The sequence below is a fragment of the Dasypus novemcinctus genome, chromosome 20 (genome assembly GCF_030445035.2).
Source record: "Dasypus novemcinctus isolate mDasNov1 chromosome 20, mDasNov1.1.hap2, whole genome shotgun sequence".
NCBI classification, from domain to species: Eukaryota; Metazoa; Chordata; class Mammalia; order Cingulata; family Dasypodidae; genus Dasypus; species Dasypus novemcinctus.
Window position 1 is genome coordinate 48,506,025 of NC_080692.1, and position 26,945 is coordinate 48,532,969.

The 26,945-nt window shown below is 43.8% G+C and overlaps 1 protein-coding gene across 1 annotated transcript in view; it reads right to left on the reverse strand.

The window, feature by feature from the left end:
* Positions 1 to 3,406: 3,406 nt before the first annotated feature.
* TM7SF3 (transmembrane 7 superfamily member 3) overlaps positions 3,407 to 26,945 on the reverse strand; it is a 30,086-nt gene continuing 6,547 nt past the window's right edge. The window contains exons 2-12 of the mRNA XM_058282933.2: positions 25,837 to 25,991; positions 20,874 to 21,024; positions 18,216 to 18,336; positions 17,324 to 17,495; positions 13,257 to 13,434; positions 9,118 to 9,204; positions 7,810 to 7,890; positions 7,082 to 7,234; positions 6,466 to 6,563; positions 5,255 to 5,417; positions 3,407 to 4,017 (exon numbers count right to left, since the gene is read on the reverse strand). Of these exons, the coding sequence (XP_058138916.1) occupies positions 3,755 to 4,017; positions 5,255 to 5,417; positions 6,466 to 6,563; positions 7,082 to 7,234; positions 7,810 to 7,890; positions 9,118 to 9,204; positions 13,257 to 13,434; positions 17,324 to 17,495; positions 18,216 to 18,336; positions 20,874 to 21,024; positions 25,837 to 25,991 (1,622 nt within the window). The 3' untranslated portion in view covers positions 3,407 to 3,754. The remainder of the gene's footprint in view (positions 4,018 to 5,254; positions 5,418 to 6,465; positions 6,564 to 7,081; positions 7,235 to 7,809; positions 7,891 to 9,117; positions 9,205 to 13,256; positions 13,435 to 17,323; positions 17,496 to 18,215; positions 18,337 to 20,873; positions 21,025 to 25,836; positions 25,992 to 26,945) is intronic.

Sequence of the window (26,945 nt, forward strand, 5' to 3'; positions counted from 1 at the left end):
TTTTAATCCTACCTTCTATAGGACAAATCAACCAGCCTACAGCACTATTTAGCTGCTGTGGTTTGGGTAAACCTGGTTGCTAATATATTACACGTTAATCAGACTCGTTATAAAACATATAAAAAATAGCGTAACAGATTTCCCTGTAATACTACTACTACTCTTCAGTTTGACACACCTCAAGTACCTATGGCACCAATACAAATTAATCCAGTATTAAGAACAGTCAGCTTTCCTTATAGCAAAAGATAAAAATTTGAACACGCTGCTCATTTCCTTCATTTCCTATTTTTCAATTACTTTAAACTGATGTTTTTCAAAATAAAGAACTAAATTGTTTTTCTAGGTTAAATAATTTTATTTTTGTAGTTATGAAACTGTTCTCTCAGGTCTTATTGCTATGGTACAAGTACAGTTGGTAAAAAACTTAAGAATTTTATGATAATGAAGCTTTTTGGCATTTTTTAAAAACAGCTATTTATTATAAAAAATTATACAGACTTTTTATTACTCACAATTTAACATCATGGAAAAATTTTTTAAATTTGCATTTTCCTCTCAAAAAAGGATTCTGCTTTTATAGTCTTTGCTGGCAATGCATTTTGGTAGTACAGAAAATAACTCTTAACATTCCATATAACTCTGTTAGAATGTACAAAAACAAGCCAGAGTGCTGTACTGAATTATGAAAAACATTAAGTGTTACTGAAGTTCAGACGCAGGTTCGATCCTTGGGGCCTCCTGGTGAAAAAGAAGAGAAAGCGAGCCTGCATGGCGAGCCAGTGCCCACTTGGCGAGCCCAGTGCCCGGGCAGTGAGCCAAGTGCCCACGCGGTGAGCCGAGTGCCTGTGTAGCAAGCTGAGTGCCCACGTGGCAAGCCAAGTGCCCACACAATGCGCCACTGCCCACACACGAGTGTCTGCACGAGTGCTTGCATGGTGAGCCAAGTGCTCGTGTGGTGAGCAGAGTGCCCACGCTTGCCAGTGCCTGCGCAAGGGAGTCAGGTAGCAAAAGGATCACGCAACAAAGGAGAGACAAAGGGGAGAGCCAAGGTGAAGCGTAGCAGAGACCAGGAACTGAGGTGGCACAATTGACAGGGAATCTCCACATCAGAGGTCCCCAGGATCGAATCCCTGTGAATCCTAGAGGAGAAAGACAAAAAGAGAAATACAGAAGATCACACAGTGAATGGACACAGACAGCAAAAACAGCAGGGGGGAAGAGGGGGTGGGGGGAAAAAAACCCAGTAAGGATTACAGCATAACAAATGAACACCTGCGCTGTTTGGAAATGAAAAGAAATGGTGAAATACATCATAGTGCTTGTAATTAGTAGTGCTAATACATGGCTATAAGAGTGGTTGAAAGGATAAGTCTAGGAGGTGTATATCACTGGAAGGAAAGGTAAAAAATGAAACATGGGACGTATAGCATAGTGAACCCTTTTGTGAAAAATATGATTAATAGTGCATATTTAAGAATGTTTTCCTCTGAAATAGAATAAATGTGCATTAATGTTACAGGAGTTTAATACCAGGGTGATATCTGTATAAAAATACAACCAAAACAAACTCTGGACCTTAGTGTATTGTAATATATTAAAAATTTTCAATCAATGATTAAAAAAAAAAAGGAAGCTTGCTAAAGAAACTAGACAAAAAGTACTATATATTGTTTGACTCCATCTATGCAAAATGTATATATTGTTTGACTCCATCTATACAAATAAATTAGAGAGATAGAAATTGACTAGCAGTTATAAATGGCAGAGGAAGTCTAAAGAGATTAAGAGGCAACTATTAAGGGGTAAGTTTTTTGGTGATTATTTGTTTTGCTTTTTGCTGTTTGTTTTTGGAGTATTGAAATTGCTCTAATATTGATAGAAGTGATGAATATACAACTCTGATTATACCAAATGCCACTGATTATACACTTTAGATGAATTGTATGATTTATGAATATGTGTCAAAATTTATTTTTAAAAAAGTGAACACGTGTATATAAAGCAAAAATGATTACTTTTATATTGTTTTCATTTTGTTTTAACCTTACCAAAACATTTTTAAAAGCCCAAGGTGTTGATTTTTTGGTAACCTAAAACTTCAAAAATCTATTGTACCTTGAAAAAACTCTATAAAGCAGCATTAATAAGAGAAAAGGTCAGGAAATGGATGTGGCTCAACCAATTGGGCTCCCATCTACCATATAGGAGGTCCAGGGTTTTATGCCCAGGGCCTCCTGGTGAAGGCAAGCTGGCCCACGTGGTGAGCTGGCCCACACGGAGTGCCGGCCCACAAGGGAATGCCTCCCTGCACAGGAGTGCCACCCTGTGTTGAAATGCTGCCCAGCACAAGAAAGCAGCCTTGCTCAGGAGTGCCGGCCAACACAGAGAGCTGGCACAGCAAGATGCAACAAGAGACACAGAGGAGAGAAAATAAGAAGGCGTAGCACAACAGGGAGTTGAGGTGGCGCAAGAGAGTAATTGCCTCTCTCCCAGTCTGGAAGGTCCCAGGATCGGTTCCTAGAGCCGCCTAATGAGAACACAAGCAGACACAGAAAGCACACAGTGAATGGACACAGAGAGCGGACAATGGGGGGGATGGGGGGAGGGGGGAAGAAATAAATAAAATAAATCTTTAAAAAAAAAAAGAGAGAGAGAGAGAAAAGGTCACCAAGTAACAGGTCTGCAGCCTCGGGAGCCTGAGCTGTCTTGGGTGGAAAAAAGGATATCAAAATCACGGGCCATGGAATCCAAGGTGCGTTTAATAGACTTACCTCCTTTTTTCTCCCTGCCTTTCACTGTAAACCACAGGTAGTACAAAGGCTTCAGACACAAAATGAATTATTTAAAAAGACTAATAACAGATAACTTAGCAGAACTACAAAAATGCAACTTTTAAAAGGTTTGAAAACAAAACATAACCCTATATCATCTAATGCAGTTTAAATTGGAAATCAGTTGTCAACACTATTTTGAAAATGCCTTGAAAGGAAACTCAAAAGCCATTGTTTGTGATACAAACAAATCATCCAGATAGAAGTTCTATTACCTATATAAATTGACCTGTTTTCAAATAATTGAAATAATTTCATGATGTAAATTACCATTTAAGCAATAAAAGGCAAAGAGGACTAGGTTACCTTTTTGCTCATTTATCATATTAAACAAGCCTTGAAACTCAGAAATCATACTGCTTTTAATAAGAAAACAAGTTACTTTTCCTTCTTTTGTACTCTGAAGCACGAAGACCCAAATTCAAATCCCTATACCTCCAAACACAGTGGCAAAAAAGATTCAGTTTAACACCAAAAACAGTCTCCTCCCCAGGTCTAGATAGATTTAGGTGAAAAAAATGGTCAAGGATATATTCAAAAAAACAAAACAAAACCAAAAAACCACAACCACGTTCTGCAAGAGATTCATAGTATGTTTAATGCTTTTTATTTAATGTTTTTAAAAATCTATTTAATAGAATAAGTCGATCATATATTTGTAAACCAAAAGGTAATTTCTCAAGTATTTGGAAATCAGGAGAAATTCCCTACCATTACCTCCTTGGTTCTCTTTCACGCACACAGTCTCCCTGGCGTGCCCTTACCAGGCAGCAGTCGAGACCAGGACCTGTGCAAAGCACAGCAGAAGCCTGTCCTTCCACCAGACTTGCACCAGGGATTACTGCAAAGTATGGGCACAGCCACAGTGGCAGAGATGATTCAGGCTGTCCCTGAGCCCTGCTGGCCGAGCCCTGGGTCTTCTACAGAAGCAGGGGGGTTCTTTCTCCAGCTGGCTGTTTTTTCTGGAAGAGCCCTTTGACCTGGGTTAACTGGCCGTGGAGCCGCTCTCTCAGCGGAGGGACGTGGTAGCTAGGGTCCAGGATGTTGGTTACTCTGCGCTCTCTCTCTCGCTTCCACAACTTGTATGGGTGGGGAGGGAACGCTGGTCGACCTCTTTCTCTTCGAATCTGTAGTGTAATTCCACTTACAGCCAGCATCCCCCATGCTGCCAGGATAATAAAGTCTAAAAAACAGTAGAAAAGCAGTTGGAATGCTTGTATTTTAAATCCCAACACAGACCTAACACTTCATGGCCTGATTTAGGTCTTCCTTTCTCAATAGTATCAGACTTTCCAGTGACTTATCTAGGCATAAGTCTAAGTCTTCACTTACAAATCTATGAAGGAGTAGGAGAAGCTATAGTCTTACATGTGAAACTAGGAGTTTTATGTTCCAGGCATTTGAAAACCTACTCAGGTCATAGAGGAGCAAGCTGTGTGGCTCTCTGGCATTCTGATGTTATATGCCACAGGCATGGTTGTTTGTTGTGTTTTTCCAGAGCGGGTGGAGTAGGAGGCAGTGATGGTTACATTCAAGTATCTACCAGGGAGCACTGGACACCGCCTGCCTGCCTCTTGGCAGTGACTGTTTTAGTTCAAGTACCTACCACCCGCCTGCCTCTTCCCCTTCAATCGGTGAAGGGCCCTGACGAGGTGGGCTCTGGTACGGGTCCCTGCTACAGCTGGATCCTACCCCACTCATATAGAGCATTTCTAGAAACACATGAAGAGATCCATAGTCAACTGGAGCTTCTAGCAAAAGCACTGGCAAAACGTTGCCTTGCAACGAAAACAACCTCAAGGTCTCTATCTCAACTTCTTGTCTAATGAGGGTGGGAGGCTCAGGGTAGTAGTTGGAAAGATTTACCCTAAAAAATTCTTAACAATCATGACTGTGCTCATGCCACATTATCTTCAACTCCAAGACACACTTTTCCACTCTATATATTTTAACATTTCTGAAATCAAGATATGACTTAATAATCTTTGTTAACATTTAATATGGCGGTCATTTTTTCTTTGAAAGTTAACGGAAAATCTTTGATAAGATCTTGGAATTGAGGAAACCACACACTTAAGGATTGAAAATTAGCAAATTACATGCTTAATTAAGGACAGAAACAAGAAAATAACCAAAAAGTTACGTGAGGTTGTCGGCCTCACCCCTCGTGCCCCCCACCCAGAGGCGTCGAACAGCTTTGCTCTCAGCACTCTCCTCACAAATGGAGATTGGCCTACACGATCCTGGCTTGGAAGATTCACATCAAAGTTCACTGAGGACTTCAAGCAGCACCCAAATTTAAACTCTTTGCGCCCATGACCGTAACAGCATTTCTGGGTGTGAGCGGCCTTTCAATCTAAATCACTAGGGCTGTAGCTCACACACATGAGTTGGCATCCTACCTGGATTTAGAGACTTACCGCTAGTTTGAAAAGGCACATTTGTGAAAGCTCTGTTGAAATCTGTGCTGAGTGCTCTCTTGAGTACATTCAAAGTGATGTAGGAAAGGCTTGTGTACACGAAACTGTCAACGGCCAGCACCAGCGAGTAGGAGCCGATGATTCCACACGTCAGGATGTTCAGCTGCAGAAGAGTGGAGGCGGTCAGCACCCTCCCCGGCAGGAGAGGACTTCCTGTCACCTCCCGCCTCTCCCCGGGAAGCCCCAGCTGCTCCCTCAGGGCCCTCAGCAGGGGGCCATTCTCAGACCTGGATAAAGGTTACTATAGAGATCAATGGAAAACATCCACATCCAAAGGGAGTTCTTTAGAACCCTTAATCTTATCAGAAGAAAATAAACTATCTTTCCTGTGAAATAACTTCTCAAAATAAAGTTTAGTTAGATGAAAGACCATTCTTCTAGAGCTAGAGCTTATGTAAGGATCCGTCAGCCTACTGCCCTGGAGTAAGCGCTACCTTCTCTGCTTCCGCAATTAAAGGCATAATGACAGGGGTGACGTGATTCACCTGATGAAAAACCCACTGCCTGATAAGTACACACAGAACTTCTCTTTCACTCATAGTTAACAAAGCCATTTAAAATCAATCCTTGGGAAGCGGACTTGGCCCAATGGCTAGGGCATCTGCCTACCAAATGGGAGGTCTGTGGTTCAAACCCTGGGCCTCCTTGACTTGTGTGGAGCTGGCCCATGTGCAGTGCTGATGCACGCAAGGAGTGCCCTGCCACGCAGGGGTGTCCCCCGCGTAGGAGAGCCCCATGTGCAAGGAGTGCACCCCGTAAGGAGAGCTGCCCCGCAAGAAAGAAAGTGCAGTCTACCCAGGAATGGTGCTGCACACATGGAGAGCTGACACAGCAAGATGACGCAACAAAAAGAAACACAGATTCCCAGTGCCGCTGATAAGGATAGAAGCGGTTACAGAAGAACACTCAGCGAATGGACACAGAGAACAGACAACTGAGAGGGGAAGAGGAGAGAAATAAATAAAAAATAAATCTTTAAAAAATAAATTAAAAAAAATAAAATCAATCCTATGATATGGACTATCGCACGCATAATTCACATACATAAATTAATCTCTAGTGAATAAAACATGCAAAATATTGCAATGAGTGATCAACTGAAGGCCCAGGACAACATAAGGACTAAGCCTAACATTAGATGGAGCACTTACTAGTCTTAGGCAGCCCATGAAAATGAACGGAATGATAACGGCTATACAAGAGAAGGTCACCCAGAAAACACTATCGTCACGAAAAACCTTCAGGTTTCCTAAAAAAGCAAAAAGAAATCAAGGGTAAAGACAGGTGCCCCAAGCTCATTTTCTCAACATCTGAACACAGGTTTCAGATAAAACGTTTAAAGTACCAACTGGTGAATACATAGGCAAGTAGAAACGAATTCTGATTTTCTTCACTTAACTGTCAGTTCAACCCCCTTTGAAGGGTGTGTCCTAGAAGAGAGGGAAGGGTCCAGCCAGTGGACGTGCTGCGCTTGCTTCTGGACAACTCAGAATGATGGATACTTCCACTTGCTAGCCCGGTGACCCTGGGCCTCGGTTTCCACGCTCATAAAACGAGAAGGTTGAGCGACATCATCTCCAAGCTCTAAATCATCCCACCTAGGTCTAAACCCCCGGATTCCGTGGTTTTGTACAGCAAAATGATACAATAAATGGCATTCAGAGGTAAGCCGTGAACTGCTGCCCAGGCTGTATTTGAATCTATGGGGCCTAAATGATGTCACACGAGGAAATCAAACACACACGACGCCAGCTACGGGGGTCCTACCCAGCGGGGTGAAGAGAGCCACGGCCGCGGTGAGGAGGCCCAGGGCTAGTCCCACCCACAGCATGCAGAGCACGAGGACGCCGAAGCGCCACCACGCGGCCACCAGGAGGATTCCACCGACGCTTCCGGCGAGGGCTGTCAGAACCAGGCGAACTGTTGGAGAGAGAGAGAAGGTGACCGGCTCCAGCAGCAGCGCCTCTGGCCCTGCGCTCGGGCCACGACACCCCAGCGGAGCCAGCCTCTGAGGCTCTCCGCTGGCTGGTTGAGAACCAAGGGCTCTACACTGGGGCCAGGAAACGAGCGGAGGCCCCCTCCAGAGCTAGTGACAGCTCTGGCTTGGCACAGCACAACCCACGAACTGGGGCCGAGGAGGATTCTGTTAAAGTGATGCGGGAGGAGAGGGTGTTTTTAGGTAAAGAAAATCTTAACATTTTGATTATTACAAATCTGTCTTCAAAATATCACATAGCAGGACACAGGTTTTTAAGTGCCATGGCCCTTTGTTTCCCTGAGCAGCAAGGAATTTAACATGCCTATTTAAAACCCACAGGGAAAAGTCTGAATGAGTGCAGAGAGATGTTAGAGCATTAACGGTAAAGACGGCCCGTTATTCTACACACATAATGGGATATCCCAATCAACATTGGTCTCACTACAGAAAGAAAAGCAGGTATAACACAGTACCGTTCTGTTTGAACACCCAATTAAGCCTTATTATTTCCACTTACCATCGTACTTAATTGGTGTCAGTCTTGTAATCAGTATATAAAAGAAGACTCCCATGAAGATAAAGCCGATGAAGAATAATTCTAGTAACAAATCATTAGGAAAGAAAAAGAACAAGCTATGGTAAGTACTCTTTTTACAATGCAATTTAAGTATCTTGTCTATAAATACATGCTTAAGCTCCCAGAATTTACAAGTAAGGTGAGAGAAAAAAATAAACACCTAAAAGATAGGAGAAATTTAAAAGTCACTGGGAGTAAATATTATTATCAAATGGATATCCTATTAAAGTATTAACTACAGGGTACTAATTTTTGTACACAGGCTAATTTAAACTATTAAAATCATTAATTACTAATTTCATAGTTGATTTTAATATATTTATACTTCCTACTTAAAACAAGAATAGCATTTTTGTCACTTGTGTCCGATTTGGAATTATAAACTGAATTTCAATAGTTAACCTAAAAAAAAAAACAAAATTCAAAAGCTTAAATGTAACAAAATATTTCAAAGCAAAGTGTAACTTTTCTATCTTCTTTTTTTAAAAATCCATCCTTTCCCATTTAGGATGAACACATAAAACTGTCTTCATCCATTAAAATACCTAGTACTACCTTTTGGACCCTGCCCACAGCTTAGCAATTACATCTTTCTAAACTGTGCATCATTCCACACTTTGAGGAATTAAATATTCTTCACAATACTCTCTACCCAATTAGACAAAAAAGGAGGGAAAGGAGTTGCTCTTCAAACAGTTCATGAAAGCAAGTTGAAAGAGCTCGACTAGATCGGGATAATGTCCACTCTCTCTTGATAACACGATTATACTGTGTTCAGGAAATGAAGGAGGTTTATTTGGCAGTAACTGAAAATATCAGTTACCAAAAAAGGGAGTCCAAAAGTTCAGATCAATACACTGAGCATAATTTACTCTCCCCTCCTCCACGGACTCCCCCAGGCCCGAGCCCGACATTGCAGTGTCGTCTATACTGTGCTCCTGCAGCCTTTTACAGGGGACCAAGTCACTCACCACCACAAGCCACACATCCTGGCTCCTAATCTGGGTTATCTTTACAAGCAGATCTAACTAGGGCAACTTTTGGTACACAAACAAAATGTTATTCCTCTCTTAAGAGGAGATTGCTCTCTGCGGTTGAAAGAAGAGATTAAAAAATACAGAGCAATGCAAGTTGACGAAGGTAAGGAGATAAGTAACTGCTTACTCCTTACAGGTCATCAATTCCCCAGCAGCATTCAAGAAAAGAGACCACAAGGCACGTAAATAGCAACTTCATCAGACGCAATACCTGTTTTCCAGAATCTGTGTCCGAAGAAACAAATAAAGAGACCAAGCAGGGCAAAAAAAGTGAAGAACACTTTGGTAGACACTCTTCCTAAAAATAATGAGAATTTGGTGGGTGATACATCTAATTTGACACTTTGTATTTAATTAATAGACAAAAGTTTCATGGAAAAAGCAAACAATGATAAATTCCATACATGTATATTATAAACTTAATTTTAGAAGACCTTTCCCAGCCTTATACCTATGCAGTGCTTATCAATCACTGAGCTACAATATTTGCTCAGTGATTAAGACGTACAACACTATTTATGAAATATTACTGATGAGGGAAGGAAAAAGGAAGGAGAGGAGGAGGAGAGAGAGCAAGCCTAAAATACAATTCTGTTTCTGCAACAAATAAACTGCCAGAAAAGGGGTATAGGTGGGTTATGAGCAGGAACTACAGATTAAAAGAGATTTAGGGGGAGCAGATGTGGCTCAAGCAGCTGAGCGCCTGCCTCCCACATGGGAGATCCCAGGTTCAGGCCCTGGTGCCTCCTAAAGAAGACACACAACAAGGAGACATGAGCAGGAACAGTGAGCAAACAACTAGCAAAAAGAACAAACAGACCATGAGCAAAAACAACCTGCAAAAACCAAAAAAACAATGACCAAGACAATGAGCAGACAATGAGTGAAAACAGACAGCAAGTAGATGTGGCTCAAGCAGCTCGGAACCCCCCTCGCACACAGGAGGCGCTGAGTTCAGTCCCTGCTGCCTCCTAAAGAAGACAAACAACAAGCAATGAGCAGACAGGAGCAGACAATGAGGGAAAAAAAAACAATAACCAAGACAACGAGCAAACAATGAGCAAAAACAAATGAGCAGGGAGCAGCTGTGGCTCAAGCAGTTAAGCGCCCACCTCCTACACAGGAGGTCCCAGGTTCACTCCCTGGTGCCTCCTCCTAAAGAAAAAGACAGACAACGAGCAAATAATGAGCAAAAAAAAAAAAAAAAAAAAAAAAAAACACGAACAAAAAAGCAGACAAGAGCAAAGAACAGAGAAGGGAGCCATCTCGGGGGGAAAAGAGATTCAGAAAACATATCAAATACAATGTGCAGACCTCGGCTGAAACTTGATTCCAATAAAAGGGATAAAAAAAAAATCACTGGGGAAAGGCAGACACTGGCTGAGAATATGCTGCTTTAAGGAATTATTTTCAGTATTTTTTGTTGTGTTAATGGCCCTGTATCTTTTAAAACACAGCACTTATCTTTAAGATACACATATTGAAATGTCTGGGGGTAAAACGGGGATGCCGCTGAAACAAGACGACAGCCCTGAGTCAGAACCCAAAGGCTGGGTAACCGATACATGCGGGTTCACTGGAGCTTTTCTTAATAAAAAATTTAAACCCAAACACACATCAAAATGAAAGAACATGTATTACATTATACATCACATATGCACAAATTACTACTAGATTTCCCGATTACAGATACTGCTTTGGGAAAAAAACATTGCATCATAACTAATATAGCACAATGAAAACATGCTTCTGATGCCGGAGAGTGCCGAATCCCACAATCCTTAACAGACACAAATATAAACATCATGACTTTTCAGAATGTACAGCTTATTGAAGATGAAAATCTCATCACTAAATGCACCACCTCATGATTCCTTAGAGCAGGGGCTCTTAACCTTTGCTGTTCCACAGACCCCTGACTACGTCTACACTATACTGTGTATTATTTGATAAATATATCCCCCCTGCACCAACATGTCCCTGCAAGAATGTTTTTGTATTTCAACTCAAGCTCAGAGACCTCTGGTTAAGAACCCCTGCCTTAAGAGACAAGAAAATCCCCCCATATTAAAAACAAAACACAAAACACCTGTATGATCTGATGTGAAAAATGCTACAAGCTGCTCCAAAGCAAAACCCATCAAAATCCTGTGGAGACACCATGAAGACATACATTTAAATAAGAAACACAAGATAGAAGACAAGAATATGCAAGGCACAATAATATGTAACTACCGGTTTTTCTGGAAATGAAGAGTCCAAAAGAAAGAAGTATGAACAAAAAAAGCCAAAACTTCACATTATGCTTCCTTCAGACCTGTGAATGTTTATCATTGTAGGATTCAATCTTTACAGCAAAAATAAATTCATAGGCATGATTTTTTTTTTCTTAAGAAAATTTGGTGGGGGTTTACAGCAAATACAATCACCAAGATAGCAAGATCTTCAAACTCAATAAAAACTGACACCCTGCGAGCAGGTGTGGCTCAGTGGTTGAGCGCCTGCTTCACATGTGTAGGGTCCAGGTTCAGTGCCCAGTACCTCCTAAAAAAAAACAAAGCAACAAGAAACTGACGCACACAGTAAGGTATTCCTCCATGACATGAGACGGTGGAGAGGAGTCAGCTGGAATCCCCTCTCACAGCACCACGAGGGAAGGAGAGGAAAACTACACAAGTAAACCCGAGAGTAGGAAAGGGCAACAGGATGGGAGCACTCCTTCTCCTCGGCCCAGCACGCAGAGGAGCCCAGGAGCCCCCACCAGGAGGCACTCGGGGGCAAAGGGCCGAGGAGTCAGGGTGGAGCTCGAGGGAAGGGGCAGCAGGAGCCCAGGGAGATCCATCACCGGCGGAAAGGCATCGCCGGGCCGCTGGCACTTTCCCTCGAGGATCTCAGGTGACAGTGCCACACGGGCGGGGGTGACTCTCGCAGAGGAGACGGGAGCTTACTCCCTGGCTCAAGACAAGGAACAGACTTGACTCTCCGCGGCTAAAATGAATGTGCGAGCGATTAAGAACCAGAAGGAGCTGCCAAGGACACAGAGCCACGCGGCCAGCAGCCCCCAAGGGAGTGAGCACTGCAGCAACGGGGCGGTACACACCAAGCGCTCCCAGCACGCGGTCAGGGGACATGTACGCCGAAAACGCATCATCTGGGTTTACTCAAGAGGACATGGACACACCCAAATTGAGGACATTGTAACAAATAAATCACCTCTATCCAAAAATGTCAAGGTCTTCAAAGACAGAAGAGAACTATTCCAAATTAGAGGAGACTCGGGAGGTGTGGTGAAATGGGGTGTGTGAGCCTGAACTGCACCCTGGACAAGAATTTTTTTCTTTTGCTCATAAAGGGCATTAGTGGAACTAGTGAAATCTGAGATTCCGTAGATTAAATAACACTGTCTCAATGCTAATTTTATGATTTTGATAATTTCACGACAGTTATATAAGAGAATGTGCTTGTTTTTAGGAAATACAGAAGTATTTAAAGAGTTAAAAGGGTACACTCTCTGCAAATTTCAAATGATTCATAGGAAAAAAGTATTGCATGTATATAAAGTGTGTGTATGTGTGGGGAGAGGGAAAACATGAAAAGCACATAGGGTTCCATGTTAACTAACACGTGAAGAATCAGGTTGAAGAGCACATAGGAACTCTTTGTACTATTTTTGCATCACTTCTGAGAGTCCAAAACTATCTGGAAATAACATGCTAAATACAGATCCACAGAGAACGCCCACTCACACCACCACCGCCACCTGTCCAGACCAGCACCTCCCACCTGCACAGCCGCCACGGCCTCCTAATCGAGCCCCGGGTTCTTTCCCTTCCCGCCGCGGCCCCATTAAGCAGAAGCCAGCAGGCCCTCCAGCCTTCCCTCTCACGCAGAATGCAAGGCGAAGCCCTCCCCGGGTGGAGCTGCGCGCCGGCACCAGCCACCTGCCTCGCCTCGCCTCGCCCTGGTCACCTGCGCAGCACAACCGCCCTGGCCATGCGCGCTCACGCTTTCCTCTCACCACCACTTGGACCTTCCTTTCCTATTTCACTGTTTCTTCTCAGCACTTATCGCTTTCTTTCGTATTGCACATTTCATATATTTGTCTTGTCTGTCTCGCCTCCCCACTAGAATACGGGCTCCGTGAGGATGGATATTTGGTCTCTCTCTTATCCGCTGCTATTTCCCCAGTGTCTAGAACAGAGTGGAATAATACAGCAGCTAAAACGATACTTGTTGGAATCAATGAAAGACCGACAAGAGCATTTTTTAATGTTTTTAAATTCTCTATTAGTTGATAGAGATCTACAAAATCAAAGTAGACTGATCCAGAGTTTAAATGCATATACTCACCCAGGGAAGAACAGCTGCCCTCCAGTGCCTCAAAGCTGCACGCGAACGTGTGAGCAGGAACGTAAGCAGCAGATGTGTTCAGCAGCGGGTCCCAAACAACGACATTGTAGATGACACCTTGCCCCCGCAGGGACGAGAAGGACATGCTGGTCTTATCGTCAGCCGTCAGAGTAGCCACCTGAGGCCAAAAACAATGCCTCATTAGTGTTCACTTTTTTAAAAAAGTTTTAAAATAAAAAGCTCTTCTTTCATAATCTCACCTACAGGTGATTCATTATATTAAACAACAATTCTTACTGAAAATGTACACCAACCCATTTAGCTTTGTCAAAAGACTGCCCCACACAATTTGCATGTTAATAATGAACAAGGTCTTATACAAAGTGTTTCTAAATTTTTTGTAGTGTTAAATGTTAATGACTTAAAGTAAAATAAGACAGAATAAATGCTACTTAAGATCATTTTATTTATTTTTTTACTGCTAGAGTTTAAGGGCAGGACTGATGGTTGTCTAGTTTAGTACATGTTCTTCAATCCTTAGCACAATGCCTGGCACATAGTAAGTGTTCAGTAAGTGTTAGACTATTACTACTAGCTATAGTGCTGACCCAGAAAACACCTCACGTACAGCACTCACTTATTTTGTTCTAACAGGCTCTGAAATAAGAAAACATCACACACAGTTGTTAGGCAGTAGTCCTTAACTTCAATAATTCCATTCTAAGAGCTGTTTTTTAGATAGGCCATTCCAATAATATTTAATAGAACAAAACCAACCCTATATAACCATAATACATAGATATGTTCCTACAAATATGAGAAAAGTAAAATATCAGAGTTTCAGAAATAAATAATTATGATCCTCTTAGAAAATTTCCTCTGCTCAAAAATATTATTTCGCCTTCAAAAATTTAGATTTCCTGGAAAGCGGATGTGGCTCAACTGATAGAGCATCTGCCTAGCATATGGGAGGTCCAGGGTTCAGTACCCAGGGCCTCCTGACCAGTGGGGTGAGCTGGCCCACGTGCAGTGCTGCCGCACGCAAGGAGTGCTGTGCCACACGGGGGTGTCCCCCGTGTAGGGGAGTCCCACACGCAAGGAGAGCAGCCCCGCGTGAAAAAAAGCACAGCCCACCCAGGAGTGGCACTGCACACATGGAGAGCTGATGCAGCAAGATGACACAACAAAGAGAGACACATATTCCCAGTGCCGCTGACAAGAAGACAAGCGCGCACAGAAGAACACACAGCAAATGGACAGAGAGCAGACAACAGGGTGGGGGAGGAGAAATAAATTAAAAAATAAATCTTAAAAAAAAAAATAGGTTTTCTGGGCGTACTACAATCACCTAGAGTCCTGTCCCATCCCCATGTCACACGGTGGAGGGTCTGTGCCTCTTAAACCAGGAAAAAAATTTTTTTAAAGATTTATTTATTTATTTCTCTCCCCTCCCCCCTCAGTTATTTGTTCTGTGTCTATTTGCTGTGTGTTCTTCTTTGTCCGCCTCTGTTGTTGGCGGCACGGGAATCTATGTTTCTTTTTGCTGCAGCATCTTGTTATGTCAGCTCTCCATGTGTGCGGTGCCATTCTCGGGCAGGCTGCACTTTCTTTTGTGCTGGGCAGCTCTCCTTACGGGGCGTACTCCTTGTGCATGGAGCTCCCCTACGCAGGAACACCCCTGCGTGCCAGGGCACTCCTTGCGGGCATCAGCACTGCGCATGGGCCAGCTCCACACGGGTCAAGGAGGCCCGGGGTTTAACCATGGACCTCCCATGTGGTAGACGGACGCCCTAACCACTGGGCCAAGTCACCTTCCCAAACCAGGGAAATTTAATATTTACCAACAACTTTCCCAGATCTTTATTTGAAAAGTCTCAATCATACAGAAAAGTTAAGAGGATAATAAAATGAGTAAACTCTGTACCTCCACTTAGATTTAACAATTGTTCATATTTTACTGTAGTTGCTTTCCTATCCCTCCGTCCCCTCTCCCGCTATAGATATTTTTCCTGCTGAACCATTTCAAAGTAAGTTATGGATCCGTGACATGACACTTCTAAATACTTCAGCATCATGTCCTAAACAGTTTCTTAAACTTAATGTGCCCACGAACCACAGAGATCTTGTTAAAGGGACGACTGACGTGGGCTGGAGCAGCACCTGAGATTCTGCTTTCCTAACAAGCTCCGGTGATGGATATGCACCATCTACCACAATTTCAGGAGCAAGGTACTAAGAATGAGACTCTCCTACAGAAGCTCCTAGGAAAATGAATAATTCCTTATTATCTATCTAAAACATGGTCCATATTCAAATTTTCCCAAGTATCTTTTTTAGCTCTTCTCTCCCTTAACCAAGATGCAGGCAGGTTTCACACATGGTGTTTATCTGCAATCTCTGTTCACCTAAAACAATCCTCCAACCTCTCCCTCCCACCCACCAAATGACTTCTGAAGAGAATCAGTTGTCTTACAGAATATTTCACAATGTAGTTCTGTCCAATTGCGCTAGAGGTGTCTGACTTGCTCCTTTATCCCCTATAATTCCTGTAATCAGGAAATACGGCGGACTGAATTCAGGTTAAGCTCTTTAAATTAGAATGCTCCATAGGTGATGGTGATTATTTCAAACTGCGTTACACAATGAGCATGGAAGGCAGGCTGACCCACTATGAGTGAAGCTGACCGACTACTTGGAAAAAGTGGAGACCATCAGGGCACACTCCACTCTAAACGTCGTTTTCCCTTTGTGATTAAAACTAATCTGGCGGCAATAGTTAGGCTTCCTGGAAATACCCTGTTCCCCGACAATCTTTCATGTGATGATGCTTGCCTGAATTAGTTCACTGAGGGTTGCAAGATGGTGATTTTCTAATTCTACTCTTCTTTCTACCCTTATCAGCTGGCATTCTTCTGTGAAGAAGAGCTTTCTCTCATCAGCTGGGGATGGATTATAGTCTCTCCTTTTAAAAAGGCAGGGTATATGCCTTCCCTTCACCAATTTTCTGAGTAAGGATATGGTGTAATAGTCACCTCCAATGAGTTCTTATATTCTCCAGGAGAGTAAAAATGGTCTTAAAAGTTTCACATATACAAAGGCAACTGATAAACTTTGCCAACAGTTCCCCAATTTGTGAGATGGCACAATGAGTTTTCTTATGTGCTTAGTTTCTCAGAAGGAAATTAAACTCAGCCCACATCTAGGAACAAACAGAAACCAGCAAGACTTGTCAGCAAAGGTGGGCAGGGAAACAGAGAAGAGCCTTCCTCTTTGCACTGGGCAATGACATCTAGGCAACCCAGAACAACTTAGATCGTGCGCTTGAGTGGACTGTGCCTGGGCAATCCCTTCTTTCTGTCTCATCAGTGATGTAGCACCTTCCGAGAAGAATGGGAGCGGTCTAGAACAGCCACCATGCTGCAGTGTGGCCTTGGATATTGTACTGCTATCAGACATCTTCCAAGATACAAAGATAAACTCCTGCCCTCCAAAAAAGGATCAACAGCAGTGACTCGCAAGGGTCAGTGTGCACAGGAGTCCCCGGGGGTCTTATAAAAATGCAAAACTGACCGAGTGGGTCTGGACTGGGGGCCAAGGGTCAGCAAGCCCAACAAACTGCCAGCAAGGCCCCTGCCACCCGCGTGGGGCCCACGTGCCGAGTAACCAAGGTTTACAGGCTTCAAAATCCCACGGCATATCTGTGATCCAAGTTAGAGAACTGGAGTTTGGGTCTGAATATTCATGCCAATGTGCATATCCTTGTTTTCCATTAATTTTTCTTAAGACAAAACACTCCTTATACTTGCCAAAAGTTTTTGTCTAACACTTATGGGAGTACACAGAAAATGACCAGCTTCTTCCATCCGTATCTCAACAATACCATGTTGCAACTAGGACTCCATACACTTTAAATGCAGCTCCTCAAAGGCCACATCATTTTGGGATAGAGGACAAAGAAAAATGGAAAATAAAGTGATAATCCCAGCAGGACCAAGAAAACAATACAGAAACTTCCTGGAAGTGTCTCCCCCTCCACTCTTCCACGGTGTCACGAGAATCCGGTTTACCTTGACGGCACCGGCCTTCACCTGCGGCACCTCAGCCATCCTCTGCAGATGCGCCAGCAGGACTGTCTCAGTGAGGTCGTTCTCGGGCAGAAAATACTGGTAGACGTCATACTGCAGCCTCCACCTAGAGTCCCGGCCTGTCCCTACGTCACACGGCGGAGGGTCTGCGCCTCTGAAGCCAACCAACAAAACCAAACATCAGGCTCTTGTGGTGCAAGTCCCGTCTACAAAGGGAACCCAACGCTCTTGTTTCACACTTGTGCAACAATTCCAAGCTAACAGTTCACCATGTGCAAAGGCAATAACTGGTATTCTGAAAGGCAGTGTGGTTAAATAATCAGATTCTGATGTCAGTAGGGACAAGAATCCAGCCCTGTCATCTGTCAGCTGGGTGCATGTGGGCGAGTCGCTTAGCCTCAATAACCTGTAGGGTACTCCTCTGTAAACAGGAACAACTGTCTGCCTCTGTAAGTTGTTAGGATTGAGTGGCAAAGGACAGGCAGCACTCAGCACCATGGACAGGCCGCGGTGGGCGCTCAGTTAGCTGAAGGTTAGCTGTTATTACCATTAAAGTAGGAACGAAGAAGGTTCTAATTAAAATAATAAAATCCTTACGGAAACATAGTGAGTGTCAGAGCTACAGAAATCCAAGGTCCTAACAGACTCAGCACCTGGCTCTTCAAATAGGAAGTGTTCATATGAATGGAGGGCACAACATTAACAGAAAGTAGCAGCTCAAATATTAGGAAGAAAGCTTAAATTACAAATTCAAAAAATCAAACCAATTCAAATATTACAAAGGTGAACTCTGGGTTTTGAGGTCACTGAATCTGCACAACAGGTACTCATGAATGTTCTAAAAGCAGTTTTAGGAGATGGGATATAGACATACCTCGCATAGCCCAGGTTTGCTGGGGCAAATTTGATCATTGTTTCAAAGAAATTATATTCCAGATAAATGTTAGGATCAATATCTAAATCGAACTCCAAATTACAGCCTCCAGGGAGTGGATCTAGATGACAAACATAAATTACTAAATAAAGAATTCTTTGCAATTCATACTCAGAAAAAACAGAACTTTAATTTTACAAGACTGTCCCATAAAAAAGTTAAATATTCTCCGGAGCTTCTACGTTTTTACCATCTTATGCACTTAGGTTAAAAAGGTACGGTTAACTGAGGTTAAGGGCTCTAAAGCAGGGGTCAGCAAACCTTCTCCGTAAAAAGCAAGAGTAAATAAGGCTTTGCAGCCCATGGTCTCTGCCGCCACTGCTCAACCCTGCCCTCGCGGCCTGAAAGCTGTCCCAGACAACAGATAAACAAAAGGGTGTCGACTGTGTTTCAGTACAACTTCACGTACAAAAAGAGGCAGTAAGCTGAAGTCACATCTGCCCGTCCCACTCCCCAAACGTCCATCCCCAGAAATCCCGGCGCCTGCTCTCCCACTTCTGACGGTGTTCTTTCTCCCAGCTGCCTGAACGGCATGCCTGGGCTCCGCTCCTATCCTCAACCACACCTGGCCATGCGTCTTATCAAATCTGCCTCCAAACATTGCAGGGCCAGCCCTTCGCCAGTTCAGGTCCTCCTTCCTCACTTGGACCCCCCAGGGGCACGCTGACTGCTGACTGGTATGTCCTCTGCCCCCCACCCCACCCCAGGCAGCTTCTCTGCTGAGGCCTCTGGACGTCTCCTCCGGGTCCAGAGAATAGGGCAAACCTCGAGGACACCGGCCTGCAGGAAACAGAAGCCGGAAGCCCATTTTGCATTAATTCCCCAGACATCCTGCCTGCCCCGCCTCCTGGCAGCCTGTCTCTGTGAGCTTACATATTCTCTGATATTTTCACCACGGGGCTTAAATTTAACATCTAAATCTACAACAATCCCGTTTGCTCTGACACCAGCTTAACTTAATTAGTACACATTACCTACGTTCTTATACCCCTCCATTCCATCTTTATTTAGTTCTTGTCACAAATTACATGTTTATACATTATGACTCCAAAATCACGGATTTATCATCACATTTTATGCATTTGCTCTTTAGGTAATGCAGGCAGTAAAAAGAGGAGTTAAAAAACAAAAATACAATCGTACTGACATTTATATTTAACCATGCTGTTACCCTCACTGGAGATGTTTATTTCTTCATGGAGGTTCATTCCATTGTCTATTGGTCTTTTCCTTTCAACCTGCAGAACTCTCTCGAGCATCTCTGGTAGGGCTGGTCTAGTGGTAATAAACTCCCTCAGCTTTTGTTTATCTGGGAATCTTAGTCTCTCATTTTTATTTAAAGATTTTTTTTTTTAATCCCCACCCCCCTTGCAGCTTGCTTGCTTTCTGCTCTGTGTGTCCTTGCACGTTCTTCTGTGTCTGCTTGTCTCCCTTTGTTGAGTCATCTTGCTGTGCCAGTTCTCCGCACGTGCGGGCCATCAGCTCTCCGTGGGCGCAGGCCAGCTTGCCTTCACAAGGAGGCCCTGAGACGCAAAACCAGGGCCTCCCATACAGTACATGGGAGCCCAGTCATTGAGCCACAGCCGCTTCCCTATTTATTTACTTTAAAAAATATATATTTATACTCCCCCAATGATCCTCTCATCTATGTGCTCACTGTTTGCTCGCCTTCTCCAGGAGGCACCTGGAACCAAACCTGGGGTGGTAAAGTGGGCTGGTTCCACACAGGCCGGTCGAGGAGGGGAGGGCCGGCCAGGACCCACGATATCCTATCATTCTTGGTTCAGCACCCGCTGAGTCACTGCAGGCCTTTCGCTGTTCCCTGGAGCTTGGATAAAGATGTTTCTGCCAGTTCTTGCTGGCTGTTCAAAGCGTCCATGGGAGGATGGAGCACTACAGTGCCTCATTCTGCCTTCCTGGTAGAGATGGGGCCTATTTCAGTCTGCTAGGCTGCCAAAAGCAAAATACCAGGTATGTTGGCTTTTACAATGGGGATTTACAAGCTTACGGTTTCAAGGTTGATAAACATCCAAATCAAGGCATCATCAGGCAATGCTTTCTCCCCAGAGACCAGCTGCTGGCAATCCTGGACTCCTCTGTCACACAGGGCAGTATCTCCTGGTCTCTCCCTTCTCTTCCAGGGTTCACTGCTTTCAACTTCTGGCTTCTGTGGCTTTCTCTCTTCTCTCTCCAAATTACATTCTCTTACAAAGTACTCCAGTAAGAGGACTTAGACCCACCCTGGGCTATGCCTTAACTGAAGTAACTGCATCAAAAGGTCCTACTTACAATAGGTTTACACCCATAGCAACGGATTAGTGTTAAGAACATACTTTTCTGGGGTCCATATAGCTCCAAACCATCACAGGACGCTTTAATATTTTTTGAATGAATAAATGTATTGCATTAGTCACTACTTGGCTTTCAATCATCATGCTAATTCTCTGGCTCCCTTGCTATTAAAACCTCTGATTCGATAAATTATACTTGTAATAAACACTTTTAATAGGATTATAGTTTCTCCTAAATTTTCATCAACACGTCCCATATTATCCATTCTTCTGGAGAGTTAGAGAGAGTCAAAAACAGAAAAGTTACCTCTTTCTGAGTAGGCAAGTGAAACAGCCACAGTTTGAACAGGCTCAGCATCTGAGGCCTCCAAGTACCAAGTACACATTCGCTGCTCTGGTCTAAGAATGGAAACCAGTCCTTTGTCAGTGCCTGTTCCTGAGTTACTGGGAAGAAGAGCCTGCAATGAGCAAAAAAGTAGAGTCATTATGAATGGGGGTTGAGCAAAATACTTAAATTTCAGAGTTGAACTAGTATGTATGCCCTATTTTAGAACTAAAAACAAAAAGGATAAGAGCACTATTGAACAGGAGAGCCACAGTGAAATTCCCAGGTTTTTCCATTCTATCAAATTAAGATTCACTATGTCAAGTACTAAAACTACCAAGACAAAACATGAGATCTGACCCTTAGGATTTCCATTTTTTTAAAGGCTTTTTCTTCTTAAGTTCTAACTGACGTATAATAAATTGTACATAAAGTATACAATTTGATAAATCCTGATGTATGCAGACACTGGTAAAACCATCACAACTATGAGGAGAGCGGACATCTGCATCACCCAGTTTCCTGGTGCCTCTTTGTATCCTTCTTTACACACTTCTGCTCTACCGCCTGTCTCCCCCATCTACCCAGAAAGTTTCTGGATAATAAAATGGTAAGCTAAAGGTAACAGGTTCTCTTTATCGAAGGCAATGGGTAAAAGAAAGTGCCAGCACTCTCACAGCCAAACTCAGCGTGTAGATGTGATGCATTCCCCCCAGCGTGGGACACGACACCCGGGGATGAGCCCCCCTGGCACCGAGGGATCACTACCACATACCAGCTGAAGAAGCAACTAGAAAATGACCTTGAATTAAAGATTCAATGCGGAACAGCAGAATATACCTGTCTACATATAATAACATGACTTCAGGAAGCGGTTTGACCTAATGTAAGGGGGAAATGGAAAGGAGAAATGAGATTATAAGGCTGTGAGTCTCTAAAAAAGAGTCTGGAGGTTGTCAGAAGGAATACCCCTATGTACAACTGAACAGAGTCTAAGAGACAGATAAGGTAGATACAACCCCAGGTATTGGTTCTTTTGAGGGATAAAGAGACCCACGGGTTCTATGGTCATGGCAGAAGGGGTTCACTGCCATGACAGATGGCCCTTCTTTGGAGCTGGTGTTTCTGCGTGATGGAAATGGACTCAGAGGGGATCTCTTTTCACAAGACTTGCATGCTACTTTATTGGAACTGTAGTTGGTGCTGAGTTTAAGATATATGTAGGGGATTTGAATCTCTGGACTGATAATATGACACCCAGGCCCAGAGCCTCAACAGACTTCAGCTCCTACACTTTGACTTATTGGACTTACTCCACTCAGCTAACATGGAGTTGAAGAAGGTCAACCACCACAACATGGAGCCTAGAGTGTCTACAACTAGAAGCGGGAAGAGTGCATCCAGTACCCATGTGGAATCTAAGCCCTCACTTGACCTAGGTGTGCAATGGACACAACCAATCCAATGTCCACAGAGGAAATGTGAAATGGGTGTGGGAACGGTAGCCATGGGGGCTGCTGGGTGTGGGGAACGGGAGGAAGAGATGAGATGTGGAGGCGTTTTCGGGACGTGGAGTTGTCCTGGATAGTGCTTCACGGACAATTACGGGACACTGTAGATCCCCCCAGGGCCCACTGGATGGAACGTGAGAGAGTCTGGGCTATGATGTGGACCATTGACTATGGGGTGCAGTGATGCTCAGAGATGAACTTACCGGGTGCAATGGATGTATCACGATGATGGGAGAGAGTGTTGCTGTGGGGGGAGTGGGGGGCGGGGGCGGTGGGGTTGAATGGGACCTCATATATATATTTTTTAATGTAATTAAAAAATAATAATAATAAATATTTAAAAAAAAAAAGAAATCAATTCAAAATGGATTATAAATTTAAATAAAAAACTTTTAGAAGAAAAAAAAAAAGAAAAAAAAAAAAAGAAAGTGCCAGGTGGGTTTTAATCTGACAAGCATAAGGCAGGACCCAAACATTAACTGATGAACTACAGGGTTGATCGCTTCAAAGAATCAACTTCCATGATAACCCAAAAAAAAACCAAAATGTCACTTTAATCAGGAAGGGAATAGGAAACATAGTCTCCTTTCACAGACCACTCACTTCTATTTGCTTTGAGCAAAGCTATTGCTTTGAGCAATTCTGTCCAACATCTTCTCCATAGCATAAATGCAGTGGAGAGTAAGGCAGCCAGTGAGAGAAACACGGGTATAACTAAGGATAACTAATCCTCTGCCTTGAAATCAGGCCCAAGACTCCGTCCTTCCAGGCCTCTTTTGCTACTAATTATGTTCATGCGCTATTCCCTCAGGTGTAAAAACAGACATTACAACCACCTTGTTGAGCTGCTGTGAGAAATTAATCATAAGGAAAACCAAACACAAGGGCTCCTAATCAGGGCCTGAGGGTCCCACTGAGTTTCAGGGGTGCCTGTGAAATTATACATACATACCCTTACATTCCGCCAGGCAGCGAGTCCTTAGATCTAAGAGAGTCTCAAAGTCTCTGGCCCCATAGCCTAAGCACCACGGGTGCAGCACACAGCAGGCAGCCTATAAATCTAAGCCCCTTCTTTCCCAGCTTCTCTCCTCTCACTCCAATGTTACCTTCGCTGCCACGTTATTAAGGAGGAAATCATTCACACGTCATCTTACTATGTCTCCTAAGTAACGGCCTGAGTAGGAAATTCCCTTTTGAATCTAGAGCCAGGAAAAACTCATCCTCCTGAGGAGCTAGCGTGCTTCTTCCTTTCTAAGGAAGCCATGGAGTTTAGCAATGCTTTCAGACACAAAAGACTGGAGAAGGGAGAGGGAATGAGGGGACTGTGTGAATGGAAATGTTCTATACCTGGTTAGAGGGCAGGTTGCGTGGATGGAGACAATCTTCCAAACTCTTCAAACTGTACACTTAAAATGGGTGCATTTTAGTCTGTGTAAATTATTCTTAAATAACATAGATTTTGAACAAAATGAAACGAAACAAAACAAAGCAGTGCTTTGCTTTCTGCCCACCCGGCCTGTGACCAAATCAGGCAAAAATCAGTTTCTGGGTCACAGAACATTGCTCACTCTTACAAGTAACACAATTATTCTTTCCTCTTTTCCTTGGTCAATCTCTTCATTTCTAGCCTATTAACTAACACACATATACAGACACCCCTTCAAAACCTTCATGTAGTGACAAGAAGGCAGGAACAAAAACAAACAAGACATCTAGGGTTTGGGGGGCTGAATCGTGTCCCCCACGAGGCGCATGTAAGTCCCAACCCCCAGGCCCGTGGGTGGGAACTTGCCCATCAAGGGGATCTCTGCAGATCCTGCTAGGATGAGGCTGCACTGAAGCAGCGTGGGGTTTAATCCACTATGACTGGAGTCTTTGCGACAGAGCGAACTGGGGTACAAAGTAGAAGCCAGAGGAAGAAACAGAAGGAGGCAGATCACCCTGTGACGGTGGCAGAGAATGACAGCGTGCAAGCCATCCCCAGGCCACTACAGCCTTCAGAGAAGTATGGCCTGCCCGTGCCTCGATTTTGGACTTTCGGCCTCCAAGACGGTGAGGCAAATTCCTGCTGGTGACGCCCAGCTAACTGCACTACCTGTTACAGCAGTCCTGGCAAACTAAGACACTTAGTTTGAAAGACACTATGTCCAATGTCTACAAAATCATGTATGAATTGGGTTAGGACAGATTTGCTTATCAAAGTCCAGAATATTGCAATAAGATAGTCGAAAAGAAGCTTAACTACATAAAGAGTGAAATACACTTATGAGTCTAAGGGTTCATGAGGCTGAATGTGAACAGATTCATGAAAAGTAAACTTAAATGGGAGATGTTTAAAGCTGACGCTAAACCAGAGCATACTTAGAACCTTCCAGAGCTGAGCGGGACGTGAAGGGTTTGGTCACGACGACCTCTCTAGCAGCCCCGAATGCTGCCGAGGCACAACACCAGGTCAAGCAAACCGAGTGTTTTCACAGACACACCAAAAGGAGGAGGCGGATTGATCCTCAGGGAGCTCGGGCCACCTCCACACTAAACTGCTAACAACAGAAACGCATTAAAACGTATTCTCAGAAACATTTCAGAGTAAGAAAAATAAGAGGTGAAAATCACAAAGAAAGCTTAACTGCAGGGAGGAGGCACTGGGCACAAGGCACCCCCCTTCCCAAACGCCGCATTTACCGTTCCTTAGGTCGGGAGCTGCCCCGTCGAGGAGGCCCCGGGCGCCCACCTCGTGGCCAGCCTCAATCGCTCATCTGCCAGGATCCGACTGTGACCATTTTTTTAGTCTAGTGTGTAGCAGTTTGGTGTTATTTATGAATTCCAAACATATTGGATTATATTTGTAAACTGGTCTGTTCCTCTGGGCATATTAGACGATATTGGATCCAGAGGTTTTACTTTTACTTGATTAATTAATGATTAAGGCTTTGATTGGGCCATGTCAGTGGGAAAACAACATGGCAGAAGAGAAAGTTGGAGTTTTGATATTGGAGCCCCGGGAAGTAAACACATAGAGAAGCAGACACGTGAGGAAGGAAAGAAGTCTCCATTAGGTATGGCAGAGGCCCAGGGAAGAGAGACAAGTTGTGTGCCTGATAGTCTACAGTTGGCCTTTGGGAGAAAGCAAAGCAGCTGCGCCCGGAGAGAAACAAGCCCCGGGAAGAGAGGAACCCAGGAAGCCTGAACCCTTGCAGAGGTCAGCAGCCATCTTACTCCAACACGTGGCAACAGAAAATGGTGAGGGGAGTAATTTATGCTCTTTGGCCTGGTAACTGTAAGTCTACCCCAAATAAATACCCTTTATAAAAACCAACAGATTTCTGGTCTTTTGCATCAGCACCCATTTAGCTGACTAACACATAGTGCTCATACTAAACACAAGACCCAAAAATATGGGAACAGTTTTTACTAAAATAATCCTTTGTACATACCTTAGAAAAAGAAACTGTTGTATTCTGATATAGTGAGTGTATTTGGAAAATAAGAAAAGTCACATTGCTCGAAATATGATGCAAAACGGCTTCCTCTGGAAAGGGCCTGTTGAGCTTGAAGTATTTAAATTTCCCCAAAGAAAATTCAAGAAGACCTACAATGGGAAAAATTTTTCATTATATTAACAATATTTATACCTCAAATATCAATTTATAGAAATCACACACATAAACATCCAGGCTAATTTAACCCTCAGAAAAACCTTACAGGGAAATATTCTTATTGCACTTGTTCTACAGATGAGGCAGTGAAGTTTAAGGAGTTGAAGCAACGCACTTAACATCACTCAGTTGGTAAGTGGTGGGGCTGAGAACTAAAACAGGGAAAATGTTTCAAAAGATAAGAACAACGCAGAATGTGGTGAGGGCCCTCAAGATCTCTGGCTCCCAGAGGCCAGAAAAATTCCCTGACAGCAGTGGTAACAGTTCTACTCAGAACAGGGTCTGAATTGAAGGACGACCCACAGCGTGAATGTGCTGGGGTTAAAGAATAAGACTGTCTGGTGATATTCCGAGTCAGCCTGGAGAGCCAGAGGTAGCCTCGATTTCAACCGTTTACCAGCTGTGTGACTTTGGGCAAGTAACTGAAACCCGCGAAGCCTCCATTTCCTCATCTGTCTAATGGGACTGCATGATCGAGCTTGCAAAGGCCCAGTAAGCACTGGCAAAAACATTTGTGGCGTTCCCACCCAGGTGCCTCACACGCAGCGTGTGAACCACAGGTGTTAGGGAAAAGGAAACTTGGTTTTTTCTGTTCAAGGTTCAATTTCTGAGCTCACATGGAGACAAACTGTAACCAGCGCAGTCCACCAGCACAGGGGGGTCCGCCCGCCCGTCCACCTGCCCCCAAAGGCTGGCGGTATGAACGCACTCAGTCCAGTCCTGGCTCTCCCAACGCCTTTCTCCTCAGACGCACACTCCTCCTTTCTCTTCCCAACCTGCTTCTCAAATCCACAAATCAGGCTGCTTTTACTTCTGTGGGGTCCTGGATTCCCCCACACACACACACTCCCACCCTGCATTAGCACAGCACTGCATAAAAAGCATAA